The sequence below is a fragment of the Moschus berezovskii genome, chromosome 28 (genome assembly GCF_049115385.1).
Source record: "Moschus berezovskii isolate FMDL1 chromosome 28, NW_MosBer_1.0, whole genome shotgun sequence".
NCBI classification, from domain to species: Eukaryota; Metazoa; Chordata; class Mammalia; order Artiodactyla; family Moschidae; genus Moschus; species Moschus berezovskii.
The window spans coordinates 2,003,090-2,030,546 of NC_142487.1; the positions used below are offsets into that span (position 1 = coordinate 2,003,090).

The following is a 27,457-nucleotide window of genomic DNA, read 5'->3' on the forward strand; positions in this document are numbered from 1 at the left end:
TGGACCAGGGAAGTCTGGCCATGCTCAGGGAGTGACCACCGTCAAGACTCAAGAGGCCAGGTGGTGGGTTGGGTCAAGGCCGGGGTGTTTTGAAGGCCTGGCTGGGAAGTCACGTTGGTGAGCTCCATAATGCTCCAGATGGAGTGCAGGTGCCTCCCCCCACATTATATCACCTGCTTTTCATACCCTCGGACTTAAAAGATGACACCTCTGACAGCCTGACGGCAGGAAAACTCAGCCTGCTCACCACTCCTGAACCGAGATTCCAAGGTGGCTTTCACGACCCTTCTGCCCTGGCCCTTCCCACGTTATGGGTCATCTGTGGGTTCTGCCACCTCAGCCCCACTCCACACCACTGGGGTCTGAACAAACCAGAGGAGCCAAGCCCCCTCACTGGCAGCCCTTCTGCAGGGCCGAGGAGAGTGATGTCCCCCAGGGGCATTGGTCACGCCGGCCCCACACAGGCGGTCTTTCCGGCAGCTCCCAGGTCCTCTGACCCGGGCAGTGGACCACTGGGATAGCCGAGCCCATAGTGGAGCTTGCATGAGGCTCCCTGTGTTCTGGAGACTTTCAGAGGCTCAACCATCCTGTGCTCCCGGTGAAATGAGGGCTCCTTTGCTCCCGCTTCAAGCTGGTTTTTTCAGTGGCCTGACCAGCAGCGGCTTGCCCTTGGCAAAGCAAACATCAGCATACAGGCCTTCATCCAGTTCCATCCAGGACATACTGGGCTGGGGTCTGAAGGAACGGCGCCCTGTTCCACCCCCCCAGCTCCCCTTCCTTTTGGCTGCGGAGGGTGTTATCCCATTTAAACAAACCACCTGAGCCAAAAGGAGCATTTGGGTCATTTATTTAGATGACTGTGTGAAGAGGCCACGGGCTGGGGCATGCAAGGCCGCTGTGCCCAATTTTGTCTTCACACCCGTCACTCTGAGGGAGCCCCTGGGAGAGCAGTGGAGACCTTGGAGACGTGGGGATTAAATCTAGGCACCGTTCCCTGGATCCATGGATCTGCATGGCCGATTAAAGGAAGGTGTTATTGAAAAGGGCTGTCGGTCGGGGACAGACCCCTAGGTTCTGTCCATGTTCTCCCACCACCCCAGCAAGTGCTGTTAATCAGTCTTGATTGCCTCTTCTCTTCATCACATACCATCGAATGCCCACTGGCCGCTAGTCTCTGCTATCTCCAGGTGTCTCCAGAATGCTCCGTGTCCTCCAGCAGAGCTGACCTGCCATCTCTGTTGCTGCAGGTGAGGCCTGGCTCTTCACACAGGTGAGGCCGTGGGTGGTCAGCCTCCCATGGGAGCAGCTGTAAATTGTCCTGGAGGCAGGAGCTCCCTTGTCCTGGTAGGACGTGCTCTGGTGACCTGTGTGATAAACTACAGCAGATACACCCTCCCTATTCTTAGGGATGCTCTGAGTCTACAAGAAGACCCTAAGACTGAGATTTTTTTTTTAATTTAAATTTTTAAAAAGGTAAAAATTTTTTAAATTCTACTTATTTAGTTTAAAAAAATAACGGCTTTATTGAGATATAATTGACATGCCCTAAAATGTACTCTTTTAAAGTGTACAGGTCAGTGGTTTTTAGTATATGTACAGAATTCTGCAACCATCACCACTATCTAATTTTATTCTAAAAAATATTTATTTGTTCGATCCCTGGGTCAGGAATCTCCTGGATCCCCTGGAGGAGGAAATGTCAACCCTTTCCAGTGTTCTTGCCTAGGAAAACTCCCATGGACAGAGGAGCTTGGCGGGTTACAGTCCATGGGGTCACAAAGAGACAGGACTGAGTGACAGCACAAACAAAAACAGTGATTGGTTTTTTACTTGGCTGCAGTGGGTCTTAGTTGCAGCATGTGGGATCTAGTTCCCTGACTAGGGATTTTACCTGAGCCCCCTGCACTTTGAGCACAGTGTCTTAGCCACTGGACCACTAGGGAAGTCCCACCACCATCTAATTTTAGAACATTTCCATCGGTCCCAAAAGAAACCCTGTACCCATAGTCACTCCTTCCTCCCTCCCCCACTCCTGCTGACCCAGGTAATCCACTTTCTAGCTCTACAGATCTACCTCTTCTGGAGCTTCTGTGTGTACAGGGGTTCTGCAGTAGGTGGCCTTTTGTGTTAGAGTCAGGTTTGTGAGTAGTTCATGTCCTTCTATCAAAACTGCCCTCCCGGGTAGCTATGTATCTGCCTGGAGGGGTGGGGCGGGCGTCCTGAAATGAACATGGAGAAAAGCTGGGGGTGGGAAGAAGGCTGCCCAGACATCTGCAGGTAAGCAAGGGAGCTCCAGAGAGGCAGCAGGAGGGAGGTGGTCCATGCTGTTGCAGAGCCCAGTGGCCACATCTAAGATTCATTTTTTAGCCAAAGCTCTTTATGATTCTCAGGCCTTCGGTAAAGTCTGTTTCCCATCACAGCCTGCTATTGGCTGTCCTCCGGGGAATAAAGGGCCAGGGTCTCCCATTTGTGGTGAAGCTGGATGGGAGAGAAGGAGTGGTCACCACTCTCCAGCCGGTGGCTTCACTTTAAAAAGCTTTCAGCTCCCAAAACTGTCCTTTCTCTGGAGGTCTTGAAGGTACAATGGAGTCAAACTCATCATTATACTTGTGTGTGTTGACTACTTATCACATGTTCTCTAAGTAAAGTGCTCTCTCCTGGGAGGAAGGAGAGAAGCAACATGGCCATTTGAGGGTTCACTTCCTACAGAACAGATTCACACCCACAGGTGACAGAGGACAGGGCCCAAAAGGGTCTTCCGTGAAGAGAGGAGAAAAGAATGGCCCCAGCGTCTCTCTTTTCCAAGAGCCCAGGCCATTTGCAATGTGATAGAGCCAATTCCCCACTGCTCAGATCTGAGTCAGCCTTGTGACTTGCTCTGGATGATAAATGCAGTGGAAGTGACCCTGCCCATTTTGAATCAATGCCTTATTAGAAGTCTTGGACACTTCCACTTGCATTCTTGGACTTCCCTTCTGAACCCTCTTCTTGACCAGTTCAGCAAGAATCCTGCCAAGCCAGTTTAGCAAGAATGCCCCCTCCCTCCACTTGGTACCTGACCGAGTTTCCTTTTGGTATTTTTCCATCCACTGACTCCCTTGCCCTGCCCATTGGCTGTAAATCCCCAGCTGCTTCCGTTGTATTCCGAGTTGCATTCAGTCTTTATCTCCTTTATCTCAAGTTGTCTTGACTCCTATTGCAGAAGTCTTAAATTAAGTTTTTCTTGCCTGTTTAACTCTCTCCAATGCATATTTTCATTGACCACTTCCACTGTGACAATTAGTCCAGACAACCTGTTGGAGAATGAGAGACCACGTGGAACAGAAGTAAATCCTACCAGCTGAGGCCATTCTAGACCACCCACCCTCAGGTAACTGCAGTGACATTAACAAGCCAGGTCAAGATCAGATGGACCCCAAAGCTCTTGAGAAAGTAAATGTCCCGTAGTTCACTCCACAGTGATTTACAGTGAATTGATTTGCAGCAATATGGCTCAGATGGTAAAGAATCTGCCTGCAGTGCAGGAAAATTGGGTTTGATCCCTGGGATCAGGAAGATTCCCTGGAGAAGGAAATGGCAATCCATTCCAGTATTCTTGCTTGGAGAATTCCATGGACAGAGGAGGAGCCTGGTGGGCTACAGTCCATGAGGTTGCAAGGAGTCTGACATGACTGAGCGACTAACACTTTCACAGACGAGAAAAGCAGAGCAGAAGGACCTTTAAAAAGAGCCCCTGCCCTGAGCACCGTGGATCCTACAGGGTGTTAGGGCTTCTGTAGAATCAGTGAGGGGGCAAACCTGTGTTTTTGGCTGCCGTTCCCGGAAAAGAGGGAACAGAGCTACAGCTGACTGTGTGGACATTGCAGCCACCCCGCAACAACAGAGCAGGGAGGCGGAGAGGTACCTCGGGCAGGGAGGGACCGGTTAGCACTGGGGCTGCCCTCCTGGGCTGTGCCAGCTGGGAAGCGATCAAGTCCTATATTCCAAATCCCTTCAAGTGAAGGCACTGGGACTGAGTTGTTGATAGCAGGCGAACGAGTCTGCATTATCAGCAGCAGAGCCTCAGGTTGGTGTCCTCCCAGTCTGCCCCTCCCCCCGCCTGGACCTGCTGTTCTCCACACAGCTTCTCTCACCTCCTCAGCCCTTTCTTCTTTTTTATTTTGGCCAATCGTGGTAAAAGATACATAAGATAAAATCTATCATTTTAAACTGTTTGTAAGTGTACCCTTAGGTCCATTCACAGTGTTCAAAAAACGAAGATCATGGTATCCTGTCCCATCATTTCATGGCAAATAGATGGGGAAATAATTGAAACAGTGACAGACTTTATTCTTTTGGGCTCCAAAATCACTGCGGATGCTGATTGCAGCCATGAAATTAAAAGACGCTTACTCCTTGGAAGGAAAGTTATGACCAACCAAGATAGCATTTTAAAAAGCAGAGACATTACTTTGCCAACCAAGGTCCATCTAGTCAAGGCTATGGTTTTTCCAGTGGTCATGTATGGATGTGAGAGTTGGACTGTGAAGAAAGCTGATTGCCGAAGAATTGATGCTTTTGAACTGTGGTGCTGGAGAAGACTCTTGAGAGTCCCTTGGACTACAAGGAGATCCAACCAGTCCATCCTAAAGGAAATCAGTCCTGGGTGTTCATTGGAAGGACGGATGCTAAAGCTGAAACTCCAATACTTTGGCCACCTCATGTGAAGAGTTGACTCACTGGAAAAGAGTCTGATGCTGGGGGGGATTAGGGGTGGGAGGAGATGGCACGACAGAGAATGAGATGGCTGGATAGCATCACCGACTCGATGGACGTGAGTTTGAGTGAACTCCGGGAGTTGGTGATGGACAGGGAGGCCTGGTGTGCTGTGATTCATGGGGTCACAAAGAGTCGGACATGACTGAGCGACTGAACTGAACTGAACTCCTTGGACGGAAAGTTATGACCAACCTAGACAGCATATTAAAAAGCAGAGACATTACTTTGCCAAGAAAGGCCCGTCTAGTCAAAGCTATGGTTTTTCCAGTAGTCATGTATGGATGTGAGAGTTGGACCATAAAGAAAGCTGAGTGCCAAAGAATTGATGCTTTTGAACTGTGGTGTTGGAGAAGACTCTTGAGAGTCCCTTGGGCTTCAAGGAGATCAAACCAGTCAATCCTAAAGGAAATTAATCCTAAATATTCATTGAGAGGCCTGATGCAGAAGCTGAAGCTCCAATACTTTGGCCATCTGATGTGAAGAGCTGACTCATTGGAAAAGATCCTGATGCTGGAAAAGATTGAAGGCAGGAGGAGAAGGGGGTGACAGAGGATGAGATGGTTGGATGGCATCACCGATTCTATGGACGTGAGTTTGATCAAGCTCCAGGAACTGGTGATGGACAGGGAAGCCTGGCGTACTGTAGTCCATGGGGTCGCAGAGAGTCAGACATGACTGAGCGACTGAACTGAACTGAACGGGATTGTACAATCATCACTGATGTCCATTTCCAGAATTTTGTTTATTCTCTCAAGTAGAAATTCAGTACCCATTAGATAATAACTCCCCATTCCCTCTATTCCTTCCCTGTCTCCTAGCTCCCAGCAACCCCCTCTGTAACCTCTATTCAACCTTCTGTGTCTATGGATTTGCCTAATCTAGGTATATCATGTGAGTGGAATCATATATTTGTCCTTTTGTGTCTCTCCAGCACTTTATTCTTTTTTAAAATTTTTAATAGAAGGATTAATTGATTTACAATATTGCACTGTTTTCTGCCATACATCAACATGAATCAGCCACATGTTACAGCAATTGCAGAGTCTTAGCACTGGACCATCAGGCAAGTTTTTGCACTTTCTTTAATACCCATCCCCCTTCCTTTGGCCTGCAAGAGTTGGGTTGCGTGACTTTGGCCTTGGGGTGTCCCTGTTCCCATCAAATCCCCAAACAAAACAAATAAGTCACTCTTCCTGGTCACGCTGAGCAGGGCTGGGAAGACACCCCACCCTGCATTTTCCTCTCTGCCTTTGAGTCCAGCTGTTCTCACCCATGCCCTCTGCAGCCCAGACTGCTCCCGCTGCAGGTGGATAGAGAGCATGGATGGCACCATGGGCCTCAGGTTTATCTCAGCAACCCCCAGAGAGTAGGGTCCACATTCTTTGAGCAGCTCCAAGGGGCCCGCCCAGTGTGAGGTCAAAAGCTCAACAAATAAGTTGAGCTTTGGTAGCAGAAGCCCTGACTTGAGGTTAGCTGAAATCAGACCAGCCCTGTGGGACTGGAACAACCCGATGGAACCTGAGGCCTGTAGACACCTTGTCTGTCCAAGGTTGGTGTGGTCAAGGAGGTGCTGGGGAAGACGCAGAATATTGCTAAGTTTCTGCCCTCTGCTGCTCCTCCCTCACCCTAACACAGACACACAAACATACACACTTCCTCACTCACAGACACTCATGCACACCTGCCTCAGGGACTTACGTTTTTAAAGCCTGAGGCGAGAGGCTATTAATCAAAAATGTGTTCTAGAAGACCCCAGGGGCCATGAACAGTGGGATCAAAGGTGACAGTGAGAAGGAGAGAGGGAGTTTTTCCCAACTTCCTAGAGGGTACAGCACTGCCCAGGCCCCTCAGCACACTGGGGACAGTCCAGGGGTCTGTGGGCAGGGGCTGCGCTGGCCCTTGAAGCGGGGAGGCTTGAGGGCCTGTGCTTCCCTGAGGGGGTGGGGGGGAGGGAAGAGCAGGGGAGGGGAGGGGCTGGCAGCTTGTTGTTGCGTGTCCCCTCTCCCAACCCCGCCCTGGGGATTATTCGGTGGCCTTCCATCAAATCAACTTTGCCCCCAGTGGGAGACCAGACAGTAAATCCACTTTGTCCTCAGACAGGGAATTTATTTTCTTTCTTCACTTTCATTCTGAAGCTGATTCTTCAATATTGAGAATTCTCTACCTGCCTTTCCCCCAGCCCCCTTGGTTAAGGGGGTCGTGGCTGCCTCTGTTGGACAGGGGGTTCTGGGCAGGAGTGGAGGGGCCCCATGGAGCCCCAGTTCTTTAAAACGGGAGGGGTAAACTAGTTTCAGAGATTTGTGGAAATACTTAAATGGGAAAAAGTTATATGTGTGTGTGTCTAAGTATATGCAAACATGCATTCACTACATATGTATGTATATATATGTGCGTGTACCATGTATAGACCATCTGTGAATGGATGGGGCTTAGCATGGCACCCAGCACATCATAAGCCAGAAATGTTACTGTTGAGTCTTATCATCACCTGGGACTTTCCCTCGTGGTTGGCTTTCTGTGGCAGGGGACTTGGGGTATCCAAGTAAATGGAGTGTGACGAGGAGGTAAAGTGACTTTAAAATCTCTTAGCACTCACATATCCCAGTGAGTGTGAAGGTACCTAGAAACCTTAATTCATTTCTTTAGGAAGTTATGGAACAGGGTGGATTACGTTCTCTACACGTTCACAAGTGCCAGTCTCTGATGGCTCTCTGCACCACCGAAACCATGGTGGCTCAGGATGGTTCATGTTCCCAACTTTTGCAAACACTTACACTCTCTTGGGCTTCCCTGGTGGCTCAGATGGTAAAAATCTGCCTGCAATGCAGGAGACCCGGGTTCAATCCCTGGGTTGGGAAGATGTCCTAAAGAATGAAATGGCCACCCACTCCAGTATCCAGTATCCTTGCCTGGAGAATCCCACGGACAGAGGAGCCTGGCGGGCTACAGCCCATGGGGTCGCAAAGAGTCGGACACGGCTGAGAGACTTAACACAACACCCATCTCTTACTTAAAGGGAAAATGGAAGCTCTCAGGTGAGAACTGTCACCTTCCCAATCTCTTCCGGAAAAACCCGCTCCCCTGAGCTCACCTCACCCCTGCTTTTCCCTGTGGAGAAGTCCCTCCCTGCTGCTCATTTTGATTTCAGCGCCCCCTGCCTCCTCAGGAGGCCGAGCTGCCCTCTCTTGGTTATTTAAACTTTCCCTGACAACTGGCTTTAAATACCCTCAAGTCTTTCAACACAACAACAACAAAAAAGGAGAACCAAACGAATGCTGAACTTGACTTCTCTCTTTAACCCCGTCACCAGCACGCTCCCCAGGTATCACCAACACACCCACTAAAGAGACAAAGTCGAGGGTGCCAGCTGCTGCCCTGGCCCGGAGGGCAGAACAGCAATATCTGGAATTCAGAACCAGGAAGGCAAGGTCAGAGCTTGCCAAGAATTGCAAGTTTGGTTTGATGGTTGTATCTCAGGTAGGGAGTAAAATCAGGTAATCACGGATCAGTTCAAAGAGCCGGACACGACTGAGCGACTGAACATCCGTGTTGGGTCAGAATCCCACAGTCCAGGTTGGGCGGAGATGGCAAGGTGATGGGCTTGAAAAATCTTTAGGGATAAACAGGTGATGCTTTTCACAGAACAGCTGTCTTGCGGGGGAGGTTTCTGTAGGAAACACTCTGCTTGGGAGGACAGTCCCCTAAGAGTAAAGAAATGCCAATACAGACAGTGGAAGGGCCCCGTCTTGTGACTTGTGACTTCAGGCAGTAAGGTGTAGTTTCACTTCCCTCTGTCTAGGCTGAGTGTGGGTAGGTTTGATTCTCAGCCTCAAACTTCTGCCCTAGCTCTTTCCTCCTGTTCACGACTCCACTTCTCAAAAAAAAAAACAAAAACAAGAAACAAACAAAAAAACTCTTCTTTGCCTGCTGATGCCCCTTCCTCCCCTCCTACTCATTCCTGCAACCTGCCTTGGGAAGCAGGACTCACTGAGCCAAGCCTGGATGCCACAGAGGCCTCATTATCTCCCCGTCCAGTACCGGAGGTCAGCACTTGGGGATAATTTGGGTTTAAAGAAGCGGCAAGGTACCCAGTGCCCATCTGCTGCCTCTCCCAGATCCTGGGTCCCCAAAGGGTAGTCAGCACCAGTGTTTGCCCAGCCGTGGGGACAAGAAAGGAGCGACTCCCTGGGGGTGAGTGGGGGAGAGTCAGTGAGTGAAATGCCATGGAAATCAGGAGGACACTTCCGGCTGGAACGAAACAGACTGACTGGGAGCAGGAAATGGAATCAGCACACAGCACGTTGTTGCAGAAAGACACTTTCTTGTCATCTCTCCGAGTCTCCTGATATCTGAATGCATGCCTAGGGTCCATCGTGGGCAAGAGCAAGTGATCTCAGCCCTTGGCTCTTACTCCAAGCTCTGCAGCCCAGGGCCTGGTTGGTCTGACTCAGGCCAAGCTGGTGAGTGGAGCCTGGAACTCTGGGTGAAATTGACCCAGTGGCCAAGCGCGGTGCTGGCTTTGCTTGGGGGGTTCAGTGAGCAGAAGGCCCCTCCTTGACAATGTCCGTGCCCCCACCTCAGTCTCAGGGGGTAAAGTGCTGACTTCAGGTCTTCTTTGTCTTTCCTTCTTTAGCCTTCAGGAAAGTGACCTTGTGTGGGAAGGGGGAGGTGCTAGGAGAGCATCTGAAAGTCAAGGTGAAATAGGACTCCCAGGTGTCACTGGGCTTCTCCAAACTCCTTCCAAGAGGTGACCACCTGCCCGGCCTCCACCAGATGAAGATGCCTTGAGAGTTGGGCCCTGCACCCTGCTGCACTTCTTCATATCCACTTTGCTCTAGTTCTACCACCACCCTCTTCTCCCCCCGGCTGGTAGCTGAGGCAGGTCAGTCCTTGCTGTGTCTCTGCTCTTCAGCCCCAGCCCACCTCTGCTTGCCTTGCTCAGAGCTGTTCCATTTCCCCTGGATTTCTAGGGAGCTCATCCACGCTCTACACCCTTGACCATAGATAGCATGGCCTCCTGGTCCTCTGAGGGACCACGTAACCCAGCTGCACCCCAGGGCTCTAGCAGCCAGCTCCCTCATAGGATGGGGCTCATCTCATTGGACACATGGGGCCCTGGTGAATCCTCCATCCCTACCCTCTGCCCGCTGCCCTCCCATCACCCAGCTCCTCTGAAGGGTCAGGAGTAGATCTGCCTTTACCCAGCTGCCTGAGCACAACAGTCAGAGAGGTGTCCCTTCCTCCACACTTGTGCCTTGGACACAATTTGGTGAGTGAAGCTAAGGCTGAATCACAGCCTCCCAGCACCTCCTCAACTGGGCACCTGGGCAGGGTGCAGCCACACAGCTGTGCCGTCCATGGAGACGCTGGGTCACCTACCCTGGGAACCCAAATGAGTCAGTGTACCTTCCTTCTCTGGTCCTAGACATATCTGTGCTCCAATAGCTTCCCCTATAGAGCAGGGCTTTTTATTTTTTGCTAACTCAGTTAAGTTCAGTTATAAAATTGATGATGGCCATTTATGGCTCACCTACGGGTGTTTCTTGCAGCATCTCATTTGAGCCTCCTGAACCTCTCTGATGGGAGGCATTAAGGCCCCCTAGCAGGCCAGCCGGAGAAGGCGATGGCATCCCACTCCAGTACTCTTGCCTGGAAAATCCCATGGACGGAGGAGCCTGGTAGGCTGCAGTCATGGGGTTGCTAAGAGTTGGACACGACTGAGTGACTTCACTTTCATGCATTGGAGAAGGAAATGGCAACCCACTCCAGTGTTCTTACCTGGAGAATCCCAGGGACAGGAGAGACTGGTGGGCTGCCGTCTATGGAGTTGCACAGAGTCGGACACGACTGAAGCGACTTAGCAGCAGCAGCAGGCCAGCACCCTTCAGTGTCTGGCTGGAGGTCCCCTGGTCTGCTGGCCCCAAAGTCTTCTCCTTTGCTTCTCTCTTTCCTTTCCCAGGGTTGCCCCCTCTGGACTTTCAACTGGCTGCTGCTGCTGCAAGTCATCCTTTCTGATATGGGCCCTCCTGTTTCTGGCTGTTGCTCTTCCCAAAAAACCTCTTGCCCGCCATGTCCCCTAGAAAACTGCTCCTGCCTTTCTAATGGGCTTCCCTGGTGGTTCAGACAGTGAAGAATCTGCCTGAAATGCAGGAGACCCAGGTTCCATCCCTGGGTTGGGAAGATCCCCTGTAGAAGGGAACAGCTACCCACTCCAGTATTCTGACCTGGAGAATTCCATGGACAGAGGGGCCTGGGGGGCTATAGTCCATGGGGTCGCAATGAGTTGGACACAACTGAGCAAGCATGTGTCAAGCATCATCACATGCTGAGAACAGCCTGCCCAGGGGGGTAACTCTTTCGTGATGGTTTATTTGACACAACCAATGTTTACGTGGCAAATTGCACGTGCCAGGTGCTGTGCTGGGTGCGTAGGGGTATGGCGGCAGATACCGTTCCTGCCCTCATGATCCCTGTGGTCTAGAGTAAGAGTTAATGACTGTGAAAGGGCCTCTCTGCACCTCTGATGAGGGCCCAAGTGCTGTACATGACGCTTGGGGGCTGAGGCACGAATTGTCTCCAACAGCTCTAAGCCCTAAGCCATTCCTTGGCTCTACCTTGTGAAGTGGGTCTCGCTGCCAGCTGATGGCCTGCCCAAGGTGAACTTGGCTTCGCCTCAGAGCAAAATAAACGTGCATTTCCTAGCCATACAGTGACCGGGGGGACAGCAGCCAACGCACATGTGGAGCAGAGGGGCAAAGAGAATTTGTGTTAATTGTACCACCTTGTGGAAAATCCACACACGTGCACAATGAGAAGCTGATGGATTGAATGCTGGCGGACAACCACCCTGGCCACGTTAGCCTCACTGTGATCTTCTGCTTTTCTTTTTTTGATTGTTTTTTATGTGGGCCATTTTTAAAGTCTTTACTGAATTTGTTACAGTATTGTTTATGGCTTTTGCTTTGGTCTATTGGCCATGAGGCACGTGGGATCTTAGCTCCCCAACTCGGGATGGAACCCGTACTCCCTGCATTGGAAAGTCGTCTTAACCATTGGACCACTGAGGAAGTCCCCTTAATTTTGGGGTGCCCTGGTCATGTTACTGGAGGAGACCCAGGTTCAATCCCTGGGTCAGGAAGATCCCCTGGAGACGGGAATGGCTCCCCACTCCAGTATCCTTATCTGGAGAAGTCCAAGGACAGAGGAGCCTGGTAAGCTACAGTCCACGGGGTCGCAAAGAGCTGGACACGACTGAGTGAATTTCACTCACATGCGTATATGGAGGAATTGCACCTCTCAGATTTTAATGCATACAAATGTCCATGGAACCTTGTTGAGGTGCAGATTCTGCATGTGTCGTAAGGCCCCAGGGGATGCTGACGCTCTGGTCCTCAGACCACACTTTGAGCAGCAAGATGGAAGTAGGAGATGATACACAGCACCATCCTCGCCAGGTGTCTTCAGGGTTCAGTCAGCCCTGTGTTTGCAGACCTTCTAGAATATCTATTTAGATATTAGTCTTGATGCAGTGTGGGTTGTCAGAGCTAGCACTCCCTGCTTGGGCAGTACCATGCCCTTCAATTATTATTTTCTTCTCTTAGAGCTTTTTGGCTCATCTCTTGCTTTGCACTTGCCCTCCTGGAAGCCACGTTTACATTAGTGTTGACAGTAAGTGACCCAGATTTATTGTGTGGATGTTTCCTCCCCTGTCGGGCCCTCCGCTGGGACCTGGTCAGCAAGTGTCCTGACAGCCCCCAGATGAACTCAGGCTGTCTCTGGAGGAGGGAAGACTCTGGGCTGCTCCCCCAGAAACCTCTCTCTTCAAAGAACTCCTTCTATTGCTGGACCGATACTGCAATTAATGGGTAATGAAAACTACTTGGCTCAAACCTACTCTGTCCCAGCCTGCCCCGCCTCCTCACGTGCAGATTGCAAGGGAGACGAGAAGACTTCAGGGAAAATGAGTTATAGAGGAAGCCAGGGGGTGGGGGGTGAGGGCTGGCCATTCAGCACTGCACCAGAAATGTCTGGGAGAGACAGTTCAGCAGTGAGGGCAGTAAACAGACCTGTGTGCTGCTGGGGTGTGCAGGGGACTGGCACCTTCTGCCACCCCTGTGCCTGCATCAGCAAGGCAGGGCTATGGAGGACTTGTGTAGGGTAAGGGTGGCCCCAGATGGGCCTGCTGGGTGGACCACAGGAAGAACAGAGGAGTTTCTCATCAGAAAAAAAAAAGCCAAGGAAAATGAACAGCTTTGTGTTGTATGTGGGTTGCTTGCTTGAGGGTAGGTTTGACTGAGGCAGGGGTGCGGGTAGAAGGGAAAGGAGGGTCCCTACTAAGTGTCACTGGGCTGAGGTTCCCAGGCTTTTAGGGGGCGGGAGACTGACCCTTCCTGGCAGGGCACACAGCGGGGCCCATGGCTTTGGGACATGCCGGCTGCTTCCCTGGCTTCCGGCTCTAACAAGACTTCACAGTCAGGCCACCAGAAGAGAGCACCCCCAGTCCATCAGGCCAGGCTGGGGAAACTAAGTCAGGTGAAGCGGTTTCCTGCTGTCCCCACGGGCATGTGGCTGTGGTGGGCTTCCCCACACATGTGGCCTTTGGGAGAACTGCAGAGGCTTCAGGCAGCCCTTCAGGGAGCAGGGGCTGCAAGGGGCCTGAACTTGCCCCTGTGGTGGAGGGTGGAAGGGGGCAGAGCCTCAGGATCTTCTAGAATAGTCTGCCTTCTCTCCACACAGGCTCAGGCTGCCCCCATGACTCTGCACCAAAGGCCGAGGATGGGAAGTGATTGGAAGGCACCAAGTCACAGGGAGGCTCCAGCAGTGACCCTGGTCCCCTAATCTCCACCTGGTTCTCCTTTCCCTTCAGAAAGCTCATGAAATGGACAGGGAAAAGAAAAGAGAGCCCTGGACAACATCTTTCATTCTAAGCCTCCCTCCCGTAATAAACTCCTCACTTAACAGACCCACAGGTCAAAATAAACTTTTAAATTAAGTTTTTAAAAAATAGACCCACAACTTCATAAGTCTACCTCCTAAATGCCAAAATCCAAACTGCCCCAAACCAAAGAATGTTAGCCTGACTTTAAGACAGGGGGAGGCTGCAGGGTATAGCACAACACACATCTGAGCTGGTGGCCTGTGTCACCCATTGGACGTCCCCCCAAGCTTGGCAGGAAACTCAAGGTGGATGGACGGCAGGGAGCCACCTGCAGGCAATTTCTAGATATAAGTGACCTGGAGTCTATGTAAGGCCTTTCACCTGCAGGCCCTCATGGCAGAACTTCCCTGGTGGCTCAGATGGTAAAGAATCCACCTGCAATGCAGGAGACCTGGGTTCAATCCCTAGGTCAGGAAGATCCCCTGGAGAAGGGAATGGTTACCTACTCTAGTATTCTTGTCTGGAGAATTCCACGGACAGAGGAACCTGGTAGGCTACAGTTCATGAGGTTGTAAAGAGTCAGACATGACTGAGTGACTAACACTTTCAACTAGTAATTGACGAATCAGGCCAAAGAGGTCATGTTCATCATACCTCCCGACAAAATCATCTCACAACTGAACGCAGTTAAGGAAATCTGTTTGCAAAATATTTAGGACTAAACTTGGTTACTTGTCCTGTTTGCTCTCTCCCCCACCACTCCTTGATTTCCTCCAACCTGTGACTGTCAGATTCTTTCAAACCCCGCTACGTAAAGCTGGGTACACTCTGTTCCCCCATCGTCCCTTCTCTGGGATGAGAAGCTCCAAATCTGTATGTGGGATTGAGGAGGAGCTGGTGGCATCCGTAAGGCATGGTGAGGAGTGACTGCTGACACGTGTCTACACATACACGGGTATAGAAATCATAAAATATTTTAATTCTCTTTTTACAGGGCCACAGGCTTCCTTGTGTCAGGTGAATCCCAGCAGGCACCTCTCTCTGGCAGCTACGAGGTGATGATACATTGAGGAGCCTCCATACAGGTTGCCCCAGTAAATCGGTACAAGTTGCAATGAAACCTCTGCGCTAATAGCCCCAGGGACATGGTGATGCTAAGAGTTGCTGCCTCTTTGATTGACTTAACCTCAGCTCAAGACGCAGTTTGTCCCAGCTGTCAAAAAGTCTCAAAACACCAATCATGCGTCTTACCCCTATTCTGGATTTTATAAAACACTTTATATATATCCATATAGATAGATATAGATAGATAGCACAGAAACGTGCCTGCGATGCACTCTAACATAGAGCACAGGAATACACACTGCGGAGCCCAACCCCAGCGTGTCCACAGGAGAAAAATGCGATGGTTCAATGCGCACCCAAGGTGTGACAGTGGAAAGGTACAGAGTGCCACACGCCATACCTTTCCACACAGCCCATCTGACAGTGATAGCTTGTCGCCTCTGTCCTGTTAGTGGTGACGGGAGCAGGAACAGAAACTATATGATTTTCTAAGGGCAGAGGATATCCATCTGGTTTGGAGAGAGTGATGGTTATCCAGAGATTTATTTAGAAATAATTGCCGACGGTCAGTATAACTCCAGGCTGGGGTCCACGGGTGGGGCTGGCTTTGCAGGTGGAGGCTGATTCGGCGTCTCTCAAACACACACACTCTCACACTTCTCCATACACTCCTCCAAGGGAAAGTGCACTTCCAACAGCGGCTACAAAAATAGGTTGGCACGCTCTTTTGATACAGTGAGGGAATCTTCTAGAAGCTTTCCCCCTACTTCCACGAATTCTCTTCCCCGATCTGCTCTAGAACTTCACACTCCGAGTTGAAACGGGTCCTGAGAGAAGGCCCTGGACCACGCCTGCAAGGTCTGGGTGTGGCTTCGAGGAAGTCCCAGAGGGGCCAGCAAGGGACTCGTACTTGTGCTAGGGGGCAGCCATCTCCTGAACGCGTCTCCCCTTCCTGGTTGAGCAGTAATCAGCTCACTGCCCATCTCGTCTGGCCAGATGGAAGACTCCCTGAAAAGTTCCCGGTACGGCTTCTGTACAGAAACAAATGTTGAGAGGAAAAAAAGTTTGCAATGTTGCGTTCTAGTTTTGCATTTCCAGTAGTATGGCGCTACCACTCGGGGCTCAGAAGAAATGGTCCCCGGCCCTCCCAGGAGGCCTGTGCTAGGAGCTCTGGACCAGGCGTCTGTAGTGGGGCATAACTTCGTGCTCTGGGAGGTGAAGGGCAAACTCCAAGGCCACCAGCACTGGAAACTCAAAGGCGATCAGTTCTCGTCGATTCAGCCGGAACTTCTCTTCCAGTTTCTGCAACAAAATGTAAAAAAGCCAAAAGCCTTTTAGCCTTGAAATAAAAATCCTAGGTTTTTTCCACGTGGAGCCTCTATATCCATATCCATTATGGTCAAGACTGTGGAGGAAGAAAGGGAGGTGTCAGCTGTGTTTCCTGCTCGCAGTCCTAGGGCAGAAGGACTCATACCTCCTGAGGATCCACAGGCTGCCGGGAGCCTGACATACATCAAATGACTTCATTTAATCCCTCAATAATCTTACGATCTCAGTGGGTTTTCAAATTATTTATTTATCTGGCTGCACCAGGTCTTAGTTGCAGCATGTGGGATCTAGTTCCCTGGCCAGGGATCGAACCACGGAAACTTGCTGTGGGAGCATGGAGTCTTAGCCACTGGACCACCATGGAAGTCCCTGAATACACTGGATTTTAAAACAGGCATTCATATAACTGTCTAAGAAGGTCAGTGTTGTCTTGCTTTGATGACATTCTACTTTAAAAGCAAGGACATCAAAAAGTCTACAAACAATAAATGCTGGAGAGAATGTGGAGAAAAGGGAACACTCCTACACTGTTGGTGGGAATGCAAACTGGTACAACCACTATGGTGAACAGAATGGAGGTTTCTTTAAAAAACCAAAAACAGAGCTACCATTAGACCCAGCAATTCTATTCCTGGGCATATACCCAGAGGAAATCATAATTCAAAAAGATACATGCATCTCAGTGTTCATTGCAGTGCTATTTACAGTAGCTAAGACATGGAAGCAAGCTAACTGTCCATCAGCAGAGGACTGGATAAAGAAGATGTGGTACACATATACAATGGAATATTACCTAGCCATAAAAAGAAGGAAATAATGCCTTTTGCAGCAGCACGGGTGGACCTAGAGATTGTCTTATTGAGTGAAGCCGGACAGAGAAAGACAGGTAACATATGATATTGCTTGTATGTGGAATCTAAAAAAAATGGTAAGGTTCATTTGTACAAAATGTACATTATGTACAAAACAGAAATAGAGTCACAGGTGTAGAAAACAAACCTATAAGGAGAAAGGAAGGGAGTAATACAGTGGGGGATTTTGACTGACACATACACAATACTACATACAACGTCATGTGAAGAGTTGACTCACTGGAAAAGACTCTGATGCTGGGAGGGACTGGGGGCAGGAGGAGAAGGGGATGACAGAGAATGAGATGGCTGGATGGCATCACCGACTTGATGGACATGAGTTTGAGTGAACTCCGGGAGTTGGTGATGGACAGGCAGGCCTGGCGTGCTGTGATTCATGGGGTCACAAAGAGTTGGACACGACTGAGCGACTGAACTGAACTGAACATATAACACAGATAAATTACAAGGACCTACTGTATAGCCCAGGGAACTCTGCTCAATACTTCTGTAGTGGCCTATATGGAAAAAGAATCTAAAAAAAGAGTGGATACTATGTATATGTGGGGGCTTCTTAGGTGGTGCTGGTGGTAAAGAACCTGCCTGCCAATGCAGAAGACATAAGTGACGCAGGTTCCATCCCTGGGTAGGGAAGATCCCCTGGAGGACAAAATGGCAACCCACTCCAGTACTCTTGCCTGGAGAATCCCATGGACAGAGGAGCCTGGTGGGCTACAGTCCACAGGGCTGCAAAGAGGCAGACGTGACTGAAGTGACAGCGTGCACACACGCACAAACTATGAACATGTGTAACTGATTCGCTGTACACCTGAAACTAACACAACACTGTAGATCAACTGCACCCAGATAAAACATTTTTAAAAAATAAAGATAGGACCCATCTCTCTGTTCTAAGACAGCCCAAGATGTGGGGTCTGACATTTGCTGCAGAAGGGCCGACCTCATGGTCCTGGTCCACCAGCCGGTACTAAGGATCAGAATTCGCCAAGGCAGGGTCACCAGTCAGGCTTTTCTGAGAGACCAATGCGGGCCTGGAGCACGTGCTCCCACTCCAGCCAATCAGGACTCAGGCCACTTACGTCAATTAAATGCTTGACTTCATGCTTTTTGAGGTCACTTCCGATTTTGGCTGCTAAGAGCACGCAGGCGCCAGCACAAAGCTTCCGGTTCTGTTTGTTCAGTTTTCCCTTGAGGGCGAGCTTCTCAAAGTAGACAAAGGCCATGGCCACCGTGGGCTCCTCGAGGCCACAGTCCTCCTGGGCGAGCTTCCGCATCTCTCGTTTCAGGCTACAGAAAAACGGGAAAGAGGGAAGAGTCTTGTTAGAATGTGGAGTTTCGGGGGACTTCAAAGAAAAAGACTGTCCTGTCTTGAAAGCATCTTCTCTTTCTCAATCTCAAAAGGGTGATGTGGAATGGGAGTCCATCTCTATAAGCAAGATTTATGTTATATGTGGCCAACACACTTAAGAAATCAAACCAGTCAACCCTAAAGGAAATCAACCCTGAATATTCATTGGAAGGACTGACGCTGAAGCTCCAATACTTTGGGCACTTGATGCAAAGAGTCAACTCATTGGAAAAGACCCTGATGCTGGGAAAGATTGATGGCAAGAGGAGAAAGGGGTGACAGAGAATGGGATGAGTGGATGGCATCATTGACTCAATGAACACGAGTTTGAGCAAGCTCGGAGATAGTGAAGGACCAGGGAAGCCTGGCGTGCTGCAGTCCCTGGGGTTGCAAGGAGTCCGACAGGACTTAGTGGCTGAACAACAACAGACTTAAGTCACTGGGACTTTGGGCCCTTCTCTGTTGGTCAGCCTGTATAGACCACGTCGGTTCAGGACCATGGTGAACTAAAGTGGATGGCTGAGGGTCTGGAAATGGAATAGAGCTGTTCCCAGTGACAGGAGGAAACAAAGGTCATTCCAGAGAGATAGTCACTGAGATAAACTAGGTACTTGGTATCAGCTCTGCTGAAGATCACTTAGGGCCACTAACTATGGCAGAAGAGAGGTTTGACTAAGAGTGCAGCAACCAGGGGATGGAGGCCCGCGAGGGAGGGGACATATGTATACCTAGGACTGATTCATACTGATGTATGGCAGAAACCAACACAAGACTGTAAAGCAATCATCCCCTAATTTGTGCTTGTTCAGTTGCTCGGTCATGTCCGACTCTTTGCGACCCCACAGACTGCAGCATGCCAGGTTTCCCTGTCCTTCACCATCTCCCGGAACTTGCTCAAACTCACGTCTACTGAGTTGGTGATGCCATCCAACCATCTCATCCTCTGTTGCCCCCTTCTTTCCCAGCATCAGGGTCTTTTCCAATGAGTCGGCTCTTCTCATCAGGTATCCAAAATTAAAAATAAATGAATTTTTTAAAAAAAGAGTGCAGCAACCAATCTTCTTATGAGAGTTGCTTGGCCAGCAGACCAAGTATGAATAGTTAATTTTTCTCATTTCTTGGCTCAGAACATGCCAGAATCAAATCAGTATTGCGATACGTACTCACATGTACATTAGCATGTGTTCCAACATTGTGTATAGTTTAGCCTCCATTACCTACCACACACACACACACACACTGAACTCTTACTGTCCTGGCACACAGTCACCACAACACAGGTCAGCTTCTCTCCAGCCCAGCAAGACTGGCAGATGTGGGTCACCGCAAGGCCGATCCAATCCGCTGCAGGGGAAATTGGGGCCTGATTTTGCTTTGGCTGTTTTGCTGATGGCTTACAGATAGGGCTTGGCTGTCACCTCTGGGCGGACGACTGTGGGTAGAGTTATCTCAAACCCTATAATGCCAGCTCTTTTCTGTTTTGCCTGCATTTAAGGAAGCAGGGGACCGAACGTTTCCTATTCTAAGTTTTCCATAACATAAATCTTACTGAACTGTGAGCCATAGAGAGTATGAAATGATTCCTTCATGAGCAACCTCCTCCCCCATGCCCAGATCCTTGTCAGCTCGTGTTCAGCCTCCCTCGGCTCTCACACTTCCGGGCGCTGGTCAGCCAGCATCGGACGAGCCTCTTTAATTAGAGCTGAACATGACCTGTTTCACTTCCCCAGAACAACAGAAGAGCCGGCATACAAAGCATGAGCTCAGGGTGTGCTGGGGGAAGGGCCTGGGGGGAAGTTCAGGTGGGGGCCCAGCCCCAGTGTGCGTGTGCGCTTGGCTGTGTCCGACTCTTTGTGACCCTCTGGACTGCAGCCGGCCAGGCTCCTCTGTCAGTGGGATTTTCCGTCCCCACCTACCTCCGAATTTTGCTGAGTGTTAACTTAATGTGAGGGAACTTCTCCTTGAAGGTCTCGTTCATGTCCTTCTTGAGATCGGAGGGCTTCACGTAGTCAATCACTGTGGTCTGAAACAGATCGGGCCACACGAGTCACTCCTTAAAATATGGGTCATGGGTCATAATCACGTGCAAGTCACAGCCAACTTCTAACACCCCCACCACCAGCAACGGGGAGCCCAGGCCAGAGCCACCTCGAGGGCTCTGCCCGATGCAGGAGCCTGTCAGGGCAGGACCCCTGCAGGTGGATGGAAACGAAAGCCCAATCATCAGTAGGACCCGGCAACTTTTAGAAACCCTGGCCACCAGAGTCAGTGCCTGGCAGACTGTCACGAGGTTTGTGATTATGTGAGCAGGTTCAAGCAAAGAAGCTCCATCTTTTGTTGGGTGCCAAAGCCAGGTGAGCCCCCAGCAAGGATATTCCAGGGGCTGGAGGTGGGATGAGGGATGATTGGATCTCACTCAGTGACAACCACAGCAGCTCTGCTGTTTTCTGTCTTACATGTAGATACATGCAATGCTTCTTTCCACCTTTTTTTGGTGTGGGGGATACTAGTTTCCTGATCAGGGATGGAAATTGGGCCCCTTGCAGTGGAAGCATGGAGTTTTAATCACTTGAACTGCCAGGGAAGTCTCAGCACACTTCTCTTGAAAGAAGCCTCCCACTGCCAAAAGAAAAGTTTGCAAGTGCCTTCCAGCCACCCTAACCTTATGGAGGAGGAAACAGAGGGTCAGAGAGGTGACCAGGCTTGTCCCCACTGAGGAAAGGCACACTGCTTTCCTTTTCTGAATCAGACTGAAAGAGTAGTCGTTAGTAGCATCCAGGAGCAGCTCCAAGCTGCTGAAGGTGGAAAGGGTTGCGGACGGAGGCTGGAGGCTCCATGTCCAGCGAGTCAGGCAACTTGCAAAAAGTGGCTTAACCTCCCTGAGCCTCACCCTCCTCTTTGCTGCACAAGATAAGAATACCTGCTGGGCTACTTCACAGGTTTCTCTCAAAGATCAAACAAAGAGAACCCAATGTATCTAAAGCACACTGGAGAATTTTATTGAGAAGACAATGGGGAGACAGCAGCCAGCGGGGCTGAGCTCCTGTTCCACTGAGTCAGTGTCTAAGGGTGGGGCCTCTCTCTAAGCACTGTAATCTTGCCCAGGTGGTTTTTATGCAAATCAGATCCTCCTTTGCCTCACCTGCAATGCTACTTCTGCAGGATCATCTTCCCTAAGTTCCCAGGTGGACTTGCCTAAATCCCAGTCATCCCCCTTCGCTATACACTATGGCTTGGATAGCCAATCCCCTTCCAGACGCCACGCTGTCCTTCCCGATTCCTTTGCAACTAGGATTCCACACACAATTCCAGTTCCTCTGGGGTGACACACTGGTGTCAGAAAGCCGAGTGGAAGCACAGGATGGGCTTCTGTTCTTTCTGCTGCCAAGAGGAGTGATGGCAGAAGTCCTGGAGTCCCAGTTTCCATTTTGTGGGTGTGGACCACAGCAGGGCAGCATGGATCCAGAGCTGGCAGCAGTGGCAGCGTCCTGACCATGGAGGAGGCAGGTGGAGCTGTCATATCTGGAGCTGATGGCCAGTGCACATTCCCCTGGTGACCTGGTTCTGCAGCACAGTTTGGGGATCATTCCTGAAATCCCAACTGTTTCATTAGCCTCCCCAGTGATGATAGGCAGTTTTAGTCAGTCAGCCAGTTCAGTCGCTCAGTCGTGTCCGACTCTTTGCGACCCCATGAATCACAGCACGCCAGGCCTCCCTGTCCGTCACCAACTCCCGGAGTTCACTCAAACTCATGTCCATCGAGTCAGTGATGCCATCCAGCCATCTCATTTTCTGTTGTCCCCTTCTCCTCCTGCCCCCAATCCCTCCCAGCGTCAGAGTCTTTTCCAGTGAGTCAACTCTTCGCATGTTGCTGCTAAGTCACTTCAGTCGTGTCCGACTCTGTGTGACCCCATAGACGGAAGCCCACCAGGCTCCCCCGTCCCTGGGATTCTCCAGGCAAGAACACTGGAGTGCGTTGCCATTTCCTTCTCCAATGTGTGAAAGTAAAAAGTGAAAGTGAAGTCGCTCAGTCGTGTCCGACCCTTAGCGACCCCATGGACTACAGCCAATCAGGCTCCTCCATCCATGGGATTTTCTAGGCAAGAGTACTGGAGTGGCTTGCCATTGCCTTCTCCGATTCGCATGTTGAGTACCCTGTAAAAAATGCCTTTCTTCTTAAACTAGTTTGAGTGGATGCTGCACTTCATAACTGAACAAGCAGACACTGTCTTTGTTGATGGCATTTACCCCTACTGTAACAGGACATCTTTGGGGGGACATGGGATGACAGCAGAGCTGTTTCCCCTAAAGACACTAACATCTCTTCAATGCAGCCCTGGGGGCCTCCCACGCTGCTTCCTGACCAGCCCTAGCTTTAAAACAACCCAGTGAACAGCAACAACCCAGCCCAGCTTGCAGCCTTGAAGGTGAGGCCAGGAGGGCTCAGGACATCCCAAGCCTGGACCTCACAGGAGAGGTCCTTTATTTTTACACGCAGCCTCATTCTAGCTCTTGGGGGTACAGAGCTAGGGGCTTATTTTTCCTGGCGGCAGGATGAATGGATATGTATATTTGTTTCCATGCTGGACGCTTGAGAGGAGGGTAGAGGAAAGGCCAGTGAGTTGATGCTATGAGACCCCTGGCTCAGCACTTGGTCCCCAGCGAGGGCTGCACATGATTAAGCCCTCAAATTCATTTTCTTGGTGGCAGAATTCTGAATCCTGGCTCTGCCACCCAGACTTGCAGAGGTGGCCTTCTCTGATTCCTTCTGGGGGAGGTTTCCAGCCACTCGACACCCAGGCACTAGTGCAGGCAGTTTCAGCTCTCTCTGCCTGCTTCTTCCTCTGGCTTCTCTGTCATGGGCTTTATGTTGATGGTTGCGGGGCACCAACTGTGCAGGCTGCTCGTGATCAGGTGCGTGGGGCACGCAATCGTGGTGGCTGCGTGGGCAGCCTCCAAAGTGACAGTCTGCTTCCAGGTCCTTGCCCAGACAGGACCTTGCACACAGAGTGTGCCTGTGGGCCACTGTTCCAGACCAGTCAGGCACCAAGTATGGGAAGACTTGCTCAGAGCCCAGGAAGACCCTGCAGTCAGATTTCAGAGGATGACAGGCCTCGCTGTCCTCAACTCTGGTTCCCTCGAGGGGACACTTTCTGGGAACATAGCAGCTATGATCCTGTGTGTCTTGAGGGAGCCTAAGACATCCTCTAGAGGCTGACCTCCCCACATTTCCTCCCCTTCCCGAGAGACAGCTGTCCTCTTCCCAGTGATGGGGGTGAGCCGAGGGGGCAGTACTCAAGGCTGAGTTGCAGTGCGACCCCAGCCACTCGCTTGTTTGGCTCGTGTGTGTGTGGCATGTGTGTGTGTGTGTGTGCACGCACTCAGTCGTGTCCGACTTTGGGTCCCCACGGACTGTAGCCTGCCAGGCTCCTCTGTCCATGGAATTTCCCAGGCAAGAATACTGGAGTGGATTGCCATTGCCTTCTTCAGGAGATCTTCTGAATCCACTTCAGGGATTGAACCCTTGTCTCTTATGTTTCCTGCATTGGTAAGCGAGTTCTTGACCACTAGCGCCACCTGCGAAGCCCAAGGCTCAAGAGAGAATGAATTAACCGGGAGGCCCATGCTTTGTTCCAAGTCTCCTCTCCCTCTAATTGCATAGTTTATGAAGACTCCCACCGTCTGGGTTTTGCCACTGCACGTGCGTTCCTAGGAATCAAAGTGCTAATAAATGGCCTGTGGGCCCCTCCTGGCCTGGGACAGAGCCGGTGGCTGCTGCGTTCAGTGCCATCAAATTCCTGGCCAGGGGATTGGCCAAGCGCAGGGGTCCTTGTGGCCCCAGCAATGGCCAACAGCTGGGCCAGGCAGGCACGTGAGGGCCAGGCAGCTCCATCCTTGGTGCCCGCAATTTGCAGAGGAGGGGTGAGAGATGGCTTCCACGTGCTTTCTCACAGCTGCCTGGCTGCAGGGACGCTGTGTGTGCACAGAGGCAGAAAGAAGAAGGGAGGTCAGCTGGGAGGAGGAGACCATCCAAAACGCAGAAGGTCCAGGGGGAATGGAGCCCTGCTGGGCCTGCCCTGCCGGGGACAATGGCAGAGTTAGGGAGGCCAGCCTGGGGGCTGATGCCCACACCCCTTCTGCGATAACAGGAAACAGCGGTAACGCCACAACCTAGTGATCCGGCTGGAAGGGTCTACCACATCTACTGGAGACGCCGAGACACCTTTGCTTTATTCAGAAACAAAGGCTTGACTCATCCTGAGAGAAGGGAGGGAGCCTCCATGGAGGAGCTGAATGTGGGCCCGGTTCTGGCCCACAGCAGCCACCACGATACCCCTAGGTGAAGGCCTCTTGGGGTGGGGGTAGGGGGCAAGCAGGGGAGAAAGCGAGGCAGCAGGAGTGTGTCAAGGGGGGCACATGTGCCCCAGTAGCAGTGCTGGAATGAGGGGCTTGAAGCTAACAGGTTGCTGGTCTGATTCCCAGAGAAACAACAGAAAAGGTGCTCCCCCCGGGGCCTGGTAGGGTTCTCCTTCCTTCCGCCTGCACTTCCGGGCCTCACATCTCCCTGGGAATTCTTAGGGCAGCTCTGAACAGATGTGAGATTGCAGTTGACTCTGCTAGTGCTCGCCTTTGGGTCGGAGGAGCCCCCGGGGGCAGGAACATTCCAAAGGAGCCAGGTTCCAGCCACAGGGCTGCCTGTCACCCGGGAGACATGGGGAGCTGTGCAGCCACCCCTTCACCCTGAATCGCGCTTTCCAGGGCCTGTGACTCGGAAGATACAAGCAGTGATGGGTGCAACTCCTTCGACACCTAGAGCCACAGCCTCCATGGCACTCACCTGCCGTCCACGGGGCTCCGAGCCCAACTGGGCATCGGAAAACAGACATGACATGCTCGCTAAGGAAAGCGGAGCCCTAGCCCTTCATGAAATCTCTAAAACCTCACACAGCCGGGCATTCCGGCTGTTCTCTGTTACTCCTTTCCCCTGTGCTGTGTGCTCTGTGCTCAGTCCCGTCTGACTGTGGCTCCGTGGACTGTAGCTCATCAGGCTCCCTTGTCCATGGGATTCTCCAGGCAAAACCACTAGAGGGGGTTACCATTTCCTCCACCAGTGGATCTTCCCTGACCCAGGGATCGAACCCACGTCTCCTGCATTGGGAGGTAGGTTCTCTACCACTGTGCCACGAAGGGAGAGGAAAGCAAGGCACAAAGAAACTTCAGGAATGAATGCACGGACAACACAGCCTGGGGCTGCGTTTGTTGCTATTTCTATCCACCGATTCCAAACACAGGATCCTGGATCTAACCTCTGTCCTATCCCCTGAAGGTGAGCAGCTCTTCAGGTTCTCTCACTGACATGAAATATGTTGCTTTCAGGAGAGCCACACAGGGAAAGCTGCCTTTTCCAGAATTATACCATCATGTGGACTGGGCAGGTATGCAAAGCATGTCCACAGCCTCAGATATGTGACAGGCATTCACGTGATACCACAGAAACTTCTAGAGTCCTGTCTCCACCCTTTAAGCCCCAGGCAACCACTAATGCACTTTCTGTCTCCATAGACTTGCCTATGGTGGATATTTCACGAAGATGGAATCATGCAGTGACACTGGGGAGATGTGGTCCCTGAGGTCACACATAGCCAGCTTGCATTTGGATGTACTTCTAAACACTCGCTTCTTAAGATGGTGGTCAGAGCACAAGCTGATGCCCATGTGTGCAGTGTCACGTTCAAACTCATAGTGTGATCATCAAGAATCTGAGATATATCAGAGAAAGGAAGCAGATGCTACAACACCTTGGGTGAAACGTAAAACAATGTTTCACATTAGTTTTACAAGAAAAAACAGTTTAAAAAAAACCCCAAACCACAATACTGATGCACACCGCCACATAGATAACCCTTGAAAACATAAGTGAAAGAGGCCAGAGGCAAATGACCACATAGTACATGATTCCATCTTCATGAAATGTCCACCATGGGCAAGTCATGGAGACAGAAAGTACATTAGTGGTTGCTTGGGGCCTAGAGGATGGGGCCGGGTGGTTAAGGCTATGGGGGGCTCTTTAGGGGGATGGTGAAAATGTTCTGAAATTGACTGTGGTGATAGTTGCACAATTTTGTGAATATACTAAAAACCACTGAATTGCACACTTTAAAGATGTGAGTTGTACAATATGTGAACTACTATATAACTAATAAAGCTCTGGGGCTTCCCAGGTGACTCAGTGGTAATGAATCCGCTTGCCAGTGCAGGAGACACAGGAGACTCGAGTATGATCCCTGGGTCGGGAAGATCTCTTGGAGGAGAAAATGATAATCCACTCCAAAATTCTTGCCTGGAGAATCTCAAGAACAGAGGAGCCTGGTGGGCTACGGTCCATGGGGGTTGTAAAGAGTCGAACATGATTGAGCAGCTGAGCAACACAAGAGCAAAAAAAAAGCAAATAAAGCTCTTACCAAAAAGAAAAAAAAGATAAAACCCAAACCCAAAGTGGAAAACAAAACCCACCATGACGCAATAAGGCATTTTAACACTTACGCCAAAAGCCATCAGGCCTCAAAGCCCCACTGCTCAGCGTCTGTGCAGGTGACTGGCGGGGAAGTTCCAGGGCCCCTTTCAATCTCCAGAGAGGCCTAGTAATGGTGTGTTGGTGATGCTGAATAACTTTTCTTAGAGACGGTCTCCCAAATTAAATAAGCTCCAGGCACTCTGAAACCTGGGGGCCTGGAAAGAGCCTTGCGAGGAAGGGGCCCTTGGACTCAACACTGCTGTAGCTTCTCAATAAATCCACCTGCAGACAGGTAAGTAAATGCCCACATCACCCAGACAGCTTTCAACGAAAAAGAAATAAGGAGGGAAAGCAGAATCCAATCTCACGGAAGGCTGGGTTAATCTTCCTTTTATTACTTTCTATTCCCTCCTGCTCAGCATCCCACATTGTTCTGAAAAATTAAGTTCTAAGATATATTCCCATAAACCTAGGGAGATGCTGAGATGGGAGGAGGGGCTTTTCTGGGAATCTTTAGAATGTAATATTAAGTAAATCAAAGAACAGGCAGTTTTTCACAGAGGTCAAGCCAAGGGATGTCTTGAGATGCAAATATGCTATGTCACTCAGTTGTGTCCAGCTCTGCGACCCCATCGACTGTAGCCCGCCAGGCTCCTCTGTCTGTGGGATTCTCCAGGCAGAAACACTGGAGT

General features: G+C 50.7%; 1 protein-coding gene across 2 annotated transcripts in view; it reads right to left on the reverse strand.

The window, feature by feature from the left end:
* Positions 1-15,227: 15,227 nt before the first annotated feature.
* Positions 15,228-27,457, reverse strand: part of CABLES1 (Cdk5 and Abl enzyme substrate 1) — a 102,794-nt gene continuing 90,564 nt past the window's right edge. For both annotated transcript variants that reach the window (XM_088833492.1, XM_055417101.2), the window contains 3 exons: positions 20,167-20,273; positions 17,982-18,189; positions 15,228-16,003 (listed from right to left, as the gene is read on the reverse strand). In XM_088833492.1, the coding sequence (XP_088689618.1) occupies positions 15,863-16,003; positions 17,982-18,189; positions 20,167-20,273 (456 nt within the window). In that variant the 3' untranslated portion in view covers positions 15,228-15,862. The remainder of the gene's footprint in view (positions 16,004-17,981; positions 18,190-20,166; positions 20,274-27,457) is intronic.